The 13584-nt window shown below is 39.1% G+C and overlaps 1 protein-coding gene across 4 annotated transcripts in view; it reads right to left on the bottom strand.

Moving 5' to 3' along the window:
• The window catches only part of si:dkey-97m3.1 (fatty acyl-CoA reductase 1), a 128408-nt gene that overhangs the window by 41991 nt on the left and 72833 nt on the right, over positions 1-13584 (bottom strand). For all 4 annotated transcript variants that reach the window (XM_052030574.1, XM_052030576.1, XM_052030577.1 and 1 more), the window contains 2 exons: positions 3670-3836; positions 1970-2149 (listed from right to left, as the gene is read on the bottom strand). In XM_052030574.1, coding sequence (XP_051886534.1) covers positions 1970-2149; positions 3670-3836 — 347 coding nt within the window. The remainder of the gene's footprint in view (positions 1-1969; positions 2150-3669; positions 3837-13584) is intronic.

The raw sequence follows: 13584 nt of genomic DNA, 5'->3' as shown, positions 1-13584 counted from the left end.
ATATAGCTGATTTCATGTAAATCACAGAAGTAGCACTGCTTTTGTGCTAAAAGAACCCAAAAATTCCTGCATGGGTTAAGGTGGAATTCGTTTTCTAGGAACAGAAAGCAGGGGTGTAATCTGGGTAGGCATTTTCCAATGGTGTAGATGTGGACTAAACTGCAGACCACGTCTTCTCTTTACTTCAGAGCAATGTATCTTAAGGAGTTACTGGGCTATGCTGATTATTCTGTTCATTAGTCACACAAACAAAACCATTAATACTTGAGGTGTCACTCACATATGAAAAATTCTATTTCACAATAACATGATTTGACTTAATTATATTTTATGTCTTAGGATCCTTGTTAAAGTTTTACTCAAAGGCTTTTGGAAAAACTTAAGGTATGGCTTGATGATGTCTCTAGAACAGTCACTTGGACAGATGAAGAGTGGCAACTGTTACACCGGTTTCTACAATTTTGAAAGTAGGAACAATGTAGACAATCCCTTAGTATACATCAATACAATTTCTGTGCAAAAATGAAAACATGGGAAATTTAATATCAACAAACCTGATCTTTCACATGAAACTGAAGGGGAAACGAATTTGATATTCAAATTGTTTGTGCCTGGAAGTGTCCAAACCACCAAGTCAAAAGGTAACAATTTTAAGCATGCACAACACATGCCAGAATTATGTACTTGGTACTTTGAAACAAGAGCAAAATGTTGTAGATTTTGAAAATTTTATATTACAGCATTTTCTATTTCAAGTGTCTTGAATATACTTCTCAAAACCCTAACACAAAATTCTCTATCATATAAATCATATGTGCTAATATATGATATAGGGCAAGAAACTCTAAAGCCTAGAAACTGCATGTTACGCCACATTCACGGCTTACACAGTAATTGAAAACCAGGTGCTCAGAGCACGGAGTCCTCAACTTTCATTCTGGATCCTCTTTTGTCTGATCTGGCATGGAAGGTACAGGGAATGGGCAGTGGCATCCAATGCCATGCAAGTCGATCCTATGTGCAACCTCCATAATTTTCATTCAGGCATGTGTCACCTATATTGCCCGTGGGTTAATCATGCACGAGCAGGTTTTCACAGAATCAATTTGATATTTAGGGGACGTGCATGAACAGAATGCTGACCAGCATTGGGAAACATGTAGGCCACATTAAGGTGGGTAGTTAACTGGTTCTACTTTAGATTCCTAATTCTGGTGAGCTCTCATTTGTACCCCAAGCTTATGATCCTTGTCCAAACTCCCCTCCCACTAAAGATCTGCTGAACCAGATCTCCACATCCTGATCTGCCAACCTGACCCATGATTATACCTCCTATGCATTACACCAGCCCACAACCTCCAAAGTAACCACATCAATATAATGATTATACCTGACTACAAACTTCATCCCACTAACTGCTGATCACACTTCTCAGACCACCCATTACACCCTCCAACTATCCCAACCATGATCACACTCCTCCAACTACCAGTTACACTTTCTAAGTAAGAAAATCCCACTGACTGCCAAATCTACTCGCCCACCACTAATTACATTTTCTGACTATCAACCTCATCCCACTGACTGCCAACTACACCCCCCCAACCACTATTACATTCTGACTACTAACCTCATCCCAACTACAGATAGCACTCCCTATCACTGATGGAGCCCCCAATTAACCTAGGTTATTTTTCTCTTTCTCCTTCTAGTAAGTCCAGGTTCATCTCTTCCCATTGACATCTTTCCCAGATATACTTCCCCTGTCATTCACTGGGCTTTACCATCTTTTAGCCAGCACCACCAGCACTTCTGTCATTTAATTACTCCTGGGGTACAACATATCGAAGACCTTCCCCTTTGTCCTCTCCAGCCCTCTCCTTTCTCTGCAGCTGTCAATTTTGATTCACAGCTGATATGACAACAAACATGAAAAGTGGATTAATAAAAAAAACTACAAAAGACTTACTCTAAAGAGTCAATGAGTTTCTTTGGCTCTACGGCTGGAGGGTAGATGACCTCCTCAACATGGTTCCGGTTGCAGTTTGCATAAGCAGTGGAGATGTGGATGAAGGCATCAAGCTTCTGCATCTGTCGGGCCAGTACCAAGAGCTGCTGTGTGGCCACCACGTTCAACTGCAAGGCATGTCTGTGCAAGATGAGAAGAAAGGAAAGTAGGATCATGGACTGGAATTATTGCTCTCCAAACAAGGGAAATTATTGCACAACCCAGTTCAAAACATAAGATTTTATATTCTTGCCAGTAAATAGGACTCATAACATGCAACATTATCCTTAATTTAGAAGAATACAATTATAAAAAGAACTAAATGGATTTGCCAAAACAGAGACAGCTTGGAAGATGGTGAGATTGGACAAACTTGAGGTTGTTTTCTCTGGAGCGGAGGCTAAGGGGAGGGGTGGTAGTTGAAGCAGATACGATAGTGGTGTTCAAGAGGCATTTAGATAGGCATATGAATATGCAGGGAATGGAGGGATTTGGATCATGTGCAGGCAGAAGGGATTAGTTTAATTTGGCATCGTGCTCAGCAGAGACATCATGGGCCAAAAGGCCGTTTCTGTGCTGTATCGTTCTACGTTCCATGTGATAGAGCCCTGAATGGGCTGATCTATTCTCAATTTAGCAAGATGGAATACACTGGGGATACTTCAGGCACATTGACATAACAGGCTGCATGGCATTGCTGAACCATCCTCCATCCTATTTCAAATGCGATTTCAGTTGTGTTGCTATGAAGAACCAATGGCCTAACCTTGAAATGCTGGAGTGTGAACTGTCACCACAATACTGCTTTCTTAACAGTTGGGTGAAGAGCAGTATTAGTGGAAACCTTGGAGCTAATAATTCCTTCTGTAGGAAGTCCATGGCCTGATAAGACTTGAATGAAAAGAAACAGTTCTTGTTACCCTAAAACAATGTGAAAATACAAGTTCTGTTGCACTTCTTATGCATTATTTTGAGAAGTTTGAGGTACTTGGCCAGAAGGGGTTGGTGCTTTTCTTAATGCATGATTGAAATATGGAAAAGCCTGCTTCAGATTCAAATTCAAGATTCTGATAAGTAATTATTTTAATCAAATTACTCTAACTAGGGACATAAGATATTTTGTAACAATAAATTATGCTAATAACCAAGTTTTTCCTCTTTACAAATGTAGAAGTGCTGTTTTCAATTAGAAGATACACTAACTTCCACAATTTATTCAACTGCAGAATTGTTCTTATAAACTTTACAATGTCCGAAGTATCAATATTGTGCACAATGATATCTTCCAATTAATAACTTCTGACTTGCTCTGTTATAGCTAAGTCATCATATCGTGAAGCAAATCAATGTTTGGATGGTTCTTTACCAGCATTAACTGTACTTTATTTTTATGAGACCATTAGATGAGATTATCTCAAAAGTAGACACTGGAAAGATTACATTGACAGATATCCTACACAAGAGTTAGAGGAAAAATACAACAGTGACAGGGCAACAAATTAAACTCAGTTATCGCCTGGGCTATAAACAGCAACAACTGAAAAAACTTATGCAAAGCTAATTATCTATACCAATTATTGGTAAACAGCAAAAGCAGCTATTTATAATATGCAACTTTTAAGCCACTACAATTTGACTGCAAAGATATTCAAGCGACATACTTCAAAGGCTCGTCAAATCGTATGGTGGCTGCACAGTGGAAGATTACATTAATGCAGGAGAGCAGACATTCGGTGTCTTCTGAGCTGATGGCCAGGTTAGGCTGCATCAGCTCACTGCCAATAGGAATAATCTTTTTCTGGAAGTCTTCTCTCACCCTATCAAACAGCTGCAAAGAAAAACAGATCAAAACATTTGTTAGAATCTTAACCCATAAGCAAACTCCTGTGTATGCTAGAAATCGGAAATAATAAGAGAAAATGCTGTAAGTACATGGAAGTACATCTGCAGAGAGGGCAACAGTTAATGTGTCCGAATGATGACCTTTCATCAGTTCACTGACCTGATAAGCTACCTTTCTTCCCCACAACCCCCTCCCTCCAGACATACTATAAATAATCAGAAAACTCAGGCAGTATGTCATTATTACCATCTCTAGTTTTGATTACTATATACTTTGACAACATATTGAACACCTCTTCAAGTACAGATCACCCATGCACTTTAATTGTTACTGGGTCACAGCTATTTAGAATTCTTGCCTTGGGATGAGTAGAGTCTGACTGATTTAAAGCACATCAGTACTGGCTGGAGTTATCGAACAGCAAAATAATAGATGCTGGAAATCTGAAATAAAATGCTGCAAAACTTCAGCAGTTCAAACAGCATCTGTGGAAAGAGAAACCACACTGACCACTGTTCTAGGTCAGGTAATTCTGATAATGTTTACCATTGGAAAGGATATTTAACTCAGCTTTTGCCTGACCTGCTGAATGTATTCAGCATTTTTTGTTATATTCACGGCTGGAGTTGTACCACAAGCTGGAGCAGCTCCTACACCTCTGGTTGTCAGTGTCCTTTCTGTATTAAATACATCCAAAGCCATTAGAAAATGGAAATCTAGAAACCAGTTTTAATTTTCCAAAACAAATCTGGTTCACTATGTGCTGATAAAATAAAACCTTAACATACCAAAAAAAAATCAATAAACCAATCAATTAGATAGCCTAAAAATAAAGTGCTTAGAAAAGAAACAAAAATCTAGCAGGAGCAGCTGGGGTAGAAAATACATTTCCTTGCCCTTTAAGTAAAAATGGACTGGATTGCGCTTGCTCTAGCCCACTCATTGCCCTCATCCCACAGAAGTTTTTTTCTTTTTGTGGTTGTAGGGGCCCAAATGAACTCCAAGTAACACTGTCGTGACTGTGCCACAGGGCAGAGCATTCTGTGAGCAGTAATCAGGCTTCAGCCAATGGATACCAAGCATCATGCTGGAATCTGGAGCAAAAAAAAAAACTGCTGGAGTAACTCAGCAGGTCAAACAGCATCTGTGGAGGCAAAGGGATGGTTGAAATTTCAGGTCAAGACCTTACGTCAAGACGTCCTGCCTGGACATGCGGCACTCGATACTCGCTTGTTCCCAATTTTTCTTCATACAAAACATTGAACTGGCCCTTCACATCTGAGAGGTATTCGGGAAGACAAAGCCCTTTCTTCTTGGGCAATCCCACAAGATTAAGGATGACTTGGTTCCATTCCAACTTTGTGGGTTCTGAAGTGACTGATGAGCCAAAGTGGGAACTGCAGACTCTTTCATAGATGGAACAAGAGGTGGCTGATGAGGCAGGTGGCTGGGTAATTTGTAAGGTGGTACACTCCTTCGGCTATTTACGCAGTGATCTTACGTGCTCCCAATGCATGGCCTCTTGGTTCTCAATATCATCCCTAATACTCCTTGATTTTGACAGGTCATGGGCCAGGGATTCCCAAGAGTCAGTTGAGAATGTTGCAGTTCTTCAAAGGAGCTTTAAGAACATCCCTCAATATTTTCCTCTATCCACCCAGAAAGTGCTTATTTCAGGACTCTGGTGTCAGGTATGTGAACAATGTGGCCTGCCCAGTGGAGCCAACTGAGTGTAATTAAACCCTCAGTATTGAGAACATTGGGCCAGTAGACATTACCGACATTGGTTTGCTTATGCTTGTGGTAGATCTAGAAGGTTTTGCAAAGAAAGCATTGGTTGTATTTTCCTGTGCCTTCAGGTGTCCACTAAGTTTGTCCTGGTCTCAGCTTAGGGCAGGAAACACTGCTGCCTGGTAGACTGTGAATTTTATGCCAGGTCTGAGGTCTTGTTTGTCAAATAGCCTTTTCTTCAATTAACCAAAGTCAAGTCAGAGTCAGAGTCAGAGTCGAGTTTATTGTCAGGCTCTGCTGAGGCAATGGTGAATTCTATCATATATTTGCCTACATTGAGTCATGGCTACTGAGATATTGTCAGAGAGTAGTGTGGTACATTGGACAATCTGGTAGAAAATCTGTCTTGTGGACATTGAGATGCAAAGCTCATCTCCTCGTACGCTTCAGTGAATAAGTTGATAATGGCTTGAAGCCCAGTGTGCATTTGATGGTTGCTCAAAGATAACCATCAAATACACACTGCAGGTTGTCTGCTGAGGTACAGATGAAGTTGGTTCTAGAATTTAGTGAATTGAACAGTTTCCCATTAGTTCTGAAGAAAAGTTCTGCTTCCGCAGCAACTTTGTTGAAGATGTGATGCAACTTTGTGGAGGGGAAAAAATAGTGAAGACAATGAAGCAAGCTTGTTTCAGGTTGGCTCTGTTGTAGATGAGTTGATTAGTATCATGGCTTGCACACCATCAAGAAGCAAACATGGGCTAGTGAATTTGTGTGGAGTGATCAACAGATTGAAAAAAAAAAGCCATGTATAGTGGTTGGCATTGCTCCCTGAATTTCATATCAGAGAGACATCTAACAAGGTGAAGCAGGCATCATCCAGCAGTTAGGCATGAGGTTGCATATCCAAACAGCCTACTCCCACAATAGAGTAGGCCTATTAAAGGCTTTTTGGCTAATTAGGGACATTTAAAAACTATTCAAATATTTTTAGAGTAACATTAAAAATTGCAAAATATAAATAACAATTAAAACACACAAAATACTAACAAACAATTAAATAACAAAGTGCATTCTGGCCCCTCTCCTCAGCACATCAGTGGAGAGTAGGATGCACAGAAGTCCAAGACATGCTGAGCTGCGAATGGCTGACAGCCTGTAGTTCTCTTCAAAACTGCCAGCTATTAGTCAATGTCTCAGTCTGCTGTTCATTTTAATGCAGTAGACCAAACAGTTCTATTCTGTCCTATTACTTATTTTGGAAGGTGCTACAAAGGTACTACTTATGTTGTTATTGAAAGTGAACACTCAATGTTTAAAATAATCAAATCAGCAATAAAGTCTGTAAATGAACTGAGACATTGGAGGTCAAACCTTTAAACATTTTTGTGGAATAGAAGCTTTCAAAAGGACCATTAGAACCAGAGAGCCACGTGAGAACTAACCATGATACCTAACCACATAAATCGCCATTATAAAAGGGACACGTACAACACTGGCAGACAGCTAGTCCATCCTTCAACATATAAAACATAATGTTCTGCCAATATATCAACATCTCTTGTGATAATTAAATTTGCATTACTGAGTCTCTGACTCACAGTTACTGATGGAGTTCAACTCCAGGCTAAAGTGGAATGATGCCAGACGTTTTCAAATGAGTGTCAAGGACAATGCTGAAGGAAAGTTCTGGAGCACAGAAGCAGTAAAATTAGTTCAAATGTATGAGACAGTTAAAAAGAAAGAAAAACCAATGCATCTTCACTGCAATTATAATATTTGTATGCAAGAGCAAGGGGAATAAGAAACATTCCAACAAACTTTCTTCCACTGGAGACACCAAGATGGAAAGCCAAATTCTACCTACTTCCTCTGAAAAGCAAAAAAAAGAGACACCCAAAGGAACATTATTTAACCTCTTTTCCTGAACTCTGGGCCTGGTCAATGGATATTCTCCAAAAATAGAACTGGATTTGTGAAGTCAGCGTATAGAAGTGTAGCAAAAGACTTGAATGGCAATTTTAAACTAGATCAGTGCACTGTTCCATCTATTGGATCTCAGCGAATAAGTCAACGTACTCCTGCCATCCCACTGCTGTTAACATTAAGATTGCCATCTCAAATATAGTGCCAAGCAAATCAAATTAACTTGTACCATATTACTGTACAACAGAATGACTATTTCTTTTATGAAATACAATAATTTTTTCCCCCATTGGTGAATGAGAGCTCAGGATGTAGCTCTGCTGGTGATTTACACAATTAAATATCCAAAAACAATATGACACCTTTTAGTCCATCAATATTTATTACTCAGACTCAGAGCAAATGGACAAAATGCTATAGACCAGTGTCACCTATACAGTTTAAATCACTAGCAAAGTGACTTTTCTTTTTATAAATCTTTACAGAAAAATGTATGGAGTTACTGAATACTTTCTTTAATATTCCACTAAAATATGACATTCCATCATTATGAACTATCAGACACTTTCATTCCCTTCTAAAAAAGATAATGGGAGAACATAACATACAAGCAGCAAGAGTAGGCCGTTCATGCATGCTCCACCATTCAATAAGATCATAGCTGATCTTTTACCTCAGCACTAGTTCCCTGTACTAAACCCATATCCTTTGACTACCTTGGTTTCTGAAAGTTTTCCCAGTTCCGTCTAGAATATACAGTTTTCAACAAATAAACCTCCAGGTAGGTAGAGAATTCCAAAGCTTCACTATCTTCTGAGTAAAGAAATTCCTTTTCATCTCCCATTTCCCAGTTACAGATGCTCATTCTAAAACAGAAAAGTGCAAAGTTATCCATTAAAAAAAAACTTATTTTTTTATATATATTGGCAAGGTGCTGATTAGTGATGCATGATAGGTTACAATAAAACAGGCTATAAGATGAAGTACAATAAAGAAAGGATGTATGATTAGCTAACATGAGAAACATACAAGTGAAGTTACCCAAAATGGTGCTGAATTTACTAAATCCAGTTCATCAAATGCTATGAACCCTTAAAGCACTGACAGGAGCAAAGTGAACTACTGATAGGTAGCATTGCAAATGCTAAGTTTGAGTGGAACTGAAATGTGTGCATGAATACAATATGATTCATAGCCAACTAAAATTTGAGAACAGCTTTGCTGCAATTGGATACAAACTGTGAGATTTAAATGTTTGTTCATTACCTTCCTCCGCTTCAAAAAGCTCCTGCAAATGAAAAGAAAATGGTACATACAATATACACAGACAAGATTTCTCTAAATCAGAAAAGAGAAAAATTGTCTATTTTTCAAGAAGGTATCTTCTTCCATCTACATTGATGATAAAGGAACTTCAGGATTTGTGGTTAGTGAACACAGGAAAACTGAAAAGGCTTCATGAGATTATGGAGTAAATAATGCTTATTTTCACTATGTGCATGCTCTGTGTTGTCCCGATTTTAAGTTCCCACTCCTGTCTGCTGCAAAGTAACACAGTACCACAGATTAATTCTGTTAAAACGCTTTTATTAGCAGTATACTGCGGGAGAATTCTCCTCAAACTCTCATGTAGAGTCTTTATCAGAGGTCTCCACAGTCCAAAGGAGCAGACAGAAATTTATACAGGTATTGTCATGCATACTTAATGAATTTGGCTCCACGAGTTTCGGTCAGGCCTCAGAGGTCCAGAGACAGACATTGCACCTATTGTCCAACATAATTGAGTTATAATCAAGAGATTCAAAGACAGGCATCACCCTCATTGTTTAGGACAAGCTTCCCACTCACTGTTTATTGCACCGACCACCCTTATTGTCTAGTATAATTGTTCTGCAACCAAGGTTCCGGACACAGTAATTAACACCTGTCCATGAGTCAGCAGCTTGCATGCGAGGTATTTTTCCATCAGCTATATGTGTAGTTACAGTCAGTCACAGTTTTTAACCCTTTACTTCCTCATCTGCAATGTCCAGTTTTCTATTCCCATCTGTTGGAAGAGAAAAATGGACAAATTGTGTAGAAAAATGGACTTATCACATTAAACATCACGTGTTTTAACTCCTGTTGTTTCTTCACATTGTATATTTGTCATCAGTTTTTCTCTTCAAATAAGTAAACAAAATGGGCTCCTTGTCTGTTCCAGGATCATCCTACATTGCAAAGGTTTTCTCTCAACTGCAAAACTTGTTAAACTTTTCCCCCATCATTTCCTGTCCTCAACTCCAACATACATGAAGAGTTCATGGACTTCATTGTTCCCAGGTCTGAGGCTATCCTCTCACCTGCATTTGCTGTTTCCTCCCTTTTCATAGCCCAGCAGGCCAAATGTTGACAGCTCAGTCCAAGTTCTAGTCTCAGACTTGCATCTTACTTCAGTGTCTATGCTTTATACTTTCATGCCCTCTCCAAGCTCATTTGTCCTGGAAACCTTAAACTATTCCTACCAAAATGCTGACCACATTCTTGGCCTCTTTGTTAAATGCTTTTAGTAGTGGTCGTCTCTCTCATTTCTGTGGAGGTGGAGTCCATCTCCTCTTCAAAACTGCTGTCATCAAGTCTTTCCTCAATAGAACCCAGTGTCCCATATTTCCATCCTTCCTTTCTCTCAATCGTCATTGAACGTATTCAAACCCCTTGTTCGTATCAACCATCACAAAGCACCTTGTTTGAATTCCTCCAGGAAGATTTTTGGCCCCGTCACAGTAGCTATGGTCAAAACTAAACTTGCTAACAACATTCTATATGATTGCAATAGAAGTAATCTATGAAAGTAGTAATTACCTCATCTTGTCCTTCTCAACCCATCCAAGGACTCTGATACAGTTCACCATATAAAATCCTCTCTAAAGTTGTCCAGGCGTATGGTACCTTACAGGTCTAATTCTACTCTTACCTATCCAGTCATGGCTAGAGCATCAGCTGCAACTGCTTTGCTTCCTGCATCTAGCCTGTTACTTCTGTTTTCAACCAAGGGTCTAAACTTTGCTTCTGCCTATTTCTCATCTTCCTACTACTCCTTCAGGATCATCATCTGAAAACACAGGGTTTCCATTTCCATAACATGCTGCTATATATTCCAGCATCAGCAATCCTGACCATTCCTCTGGCTCTAAATTGTCACTTTGCTTACCTGGCACAGTAGTAGAGATGCATTATAGAGATAAATTTCCCCCAAGTACTGGAAAGACTATAGTCTCTGTCTTAGGAAGCCATCACAAACTCTGTTCCATGGCCATTTCCTCCATCCTTCTCTCTGGCAACTAAATGAAACTGTTTGGAACCTTGAGATCCTGGTTATTCAACTTCACGATTGATCAACAATGGCTCAGCTCATCTGTGGCTCAAATGTTCCACTGTTGTTTTGTTATCACTAACCCTGACTATTGCAACTCACTCCTGGTCATACAAAACTCTTACAGCCATGTCCTAACCTGGTACTATATCATACTCATCACTTTGTTCTTGCTAACCAACACTGGCTCCAGGTTAAGAAACACCTGCATTGTAGAACGCACATCCTTGTTTTCAAATACCATGGCCTTGCTCCTCCTCCTTGTGTCTTTAAATCTTCTGTGCTCATTTAATTCAGGCCTCTTGATCAATCCCAAAATTAGCTACTAAGAGCCCAAGATCAGGGGCTTGCTTTCTAAACCTCACTGCCTTCCTTGCATCAAAGCACTTTAAGTAGTTTGATTGATATCAATCTTGTGAACTGTCTTAAGATGTTGGTTAAAGGTGTTATATAGATACAACTTGTTGCTGTATCTTTTAAGAGAAAACCTTATTTAGCAGTAGAACATCACTCAACATCCTTAATTGCAAGACCGATATTGTGTCAACAGTTTTAGCTAATTATTGAGTTTGTGTTGCTCAAAACTCAGTTAATTTACTGTGCCCTAGCATATTAATCCGATTATGCATTCACAAAATGAAACTTGTAAATTCATTGCCTTTTATGTCCAGTCATTCTGGAAGTAAGCCATAAAGTTGGTTGTAGAATTTAGTTTCACATTTTTCCTTATGAACAGAAGACTTTGTTATCAAGCACTGAAATTTCTAAAATCATCCACTAAAGTGCTTGAAGAATGAGTGGGTATTACAAACAACTTCCATTATTGTAACATAACTCCAAGTATTGAACCAATACAAAAGGAGGTAAAGAAGGAGAATACTTTTGAGAATTTGTACATGTACTAAAGTCAATGTCAATTTTATTCTGTATATTCCCTTTAAGAATCAAACTGCACTTGCCCAAAAATGCATTTCAAATTCATATTGCGATCTCCTTTCTCTCCTTTCTCTCAGCCCTTTTACCCACAACAGTATGGTTCCAAAGGCAGTAACAGCTAACAAGTGGAATTATTGCTCAGAACCTGAAAATTAGTTACTTAGTGACAAAGCCAAGGGGGAAAAGAGAGATCAGCAAAATGGGGCTGGAATTTATCCTAATCTGGCAATCACAAGCACTTGTCAACAAGAATTACTGAATAGGCAGCACAAATAGAAACTCTGCTCTTTCACCTTCTGTAACTTGGGCACTGGAATCAGATTTCAGTGGCTAATTTCACCATGTTTCATGGTAACATGTAGGTAAGAAATGCTGGGTTCTGAAACTTACAGAAAATCTGGGATGAAATTGCTTTATCCAGAACAATTGCTATTAGAATATTGTGTGATTTGCTACTGATGTAACCTAAAGCAAAGAATGCAGAGACATCAGCCAAAGCTGTCCTGGCAATGTTGAACATAAATTAAGCACAAAGAACGAGTGTAGAACCTGTCCTCCAGACCCAAGCCCAACAGAATCCAACTAAATCTGCCAGGTTCAGACCAGTTCGGGTTCAGGTCAGGTTGAGTTAGGCTGGGCTGCACCAAACAAGCTCAGTACATTTTCCCAGATCAGGGTTATTTGCTTAGTATCATCTATATGTGTGCAGTTCTTGATCAATATTTGATGTTTCATTCTCAAACAACTTGTCTAGGGTTCCCACATTCACAACAATGGTCATTTCAGGTTGGGCATAGAAAGTACTCAAGCTTGGGTTAGATTTAATTTTATACCCAAGATGACCTCCACATAAGCATTCACTAGAGATGAGCTATAAAATCCTTTATTGTGTAAGAGTGCACAATGGACAATTTCAGAATATAGTCAGTTCAATGAATCAGTCACAGGGTTCACACACCTAAAATTTTAGTTCGATTGATGAGAGGAAGTGAATTTTAGGTCATTTAGTGAACACACACATTTTTACTTAGCAGTTCTGATATTTGAGCTGACCACCAAAAATTTAAAAAAGTAGAATCTACCCAAGAGTAGAATGCGATTAGATTGAACACAGCACTGCTGACAACTAGCTGGAGAGTCAGAAGTTTGTCACTGGAGCCCTTCACCAGGCAGAGGTAAAGCACACTGTTCCATCAAAAGCAATGAAGTTCAACAGAACCACAACACCAAACATTCTCAAATTAAATATTGATTTTTACTTCATGATTGTTCTCTATCTTCCCTGCATGTAAAATAAAAATCTGCATCTCCTGTATCGTGTTTCTTTATTAGCCTCATAACTTTAAAGAGACATTTATCTGTTTGATAACTGAGTTTAAAAGAAATCATTATTTACATTTTCTTTCTATTCCTGCAGTATAATTCCACCAAAAGACAATTTGATCACAGACTGCTGGAGCTAACTGTTTGGAAGGACAATAACAATGGTGACTTGGTGACTATTGTGCTTCCCACTCCTTTGACCAACCACCAGCAGCCAAGCCTGCAGACATTTGTCCCCTATGTTAAGGAATTTCTGGCATAAGCTCCCCAGTTCTCCACCCACTCAGCAAACAGTTTGTATGTGAACAGTCAGTGAATCATGCAGGTAAACATCTGGTATCCAGACAGCTTTGATGCCTTCATTCTATGCAAGCCTAGTGTGCCAAGTGGATTTAACGCTCCATGAAAATCATAGAGCCATGACTAGCACTATCTGATAAGACATGGTTGGTGGCTCCAGCACTC

The sequence above is a fragment of the Pristis pectinata genome, chromosome 15 (genome assembly GCF_009764475.1).
Source record: "Pristis pectinata isolate sPriPec2 chromosome 15, sPriPec2.1.pri, whole genome shotgun sequence".
Taxonomy (NCBI): Eukaryota; Metazoa; Chordata; class Chondrichthyes; order Rhinopristiformes; family Pristidae; genus Pristis; species Pristis pectinata.
Note: the sequence above shows the minus strand (reverse complement) of the source record. Positions and strands in the feature narration are given on the sequence as shown.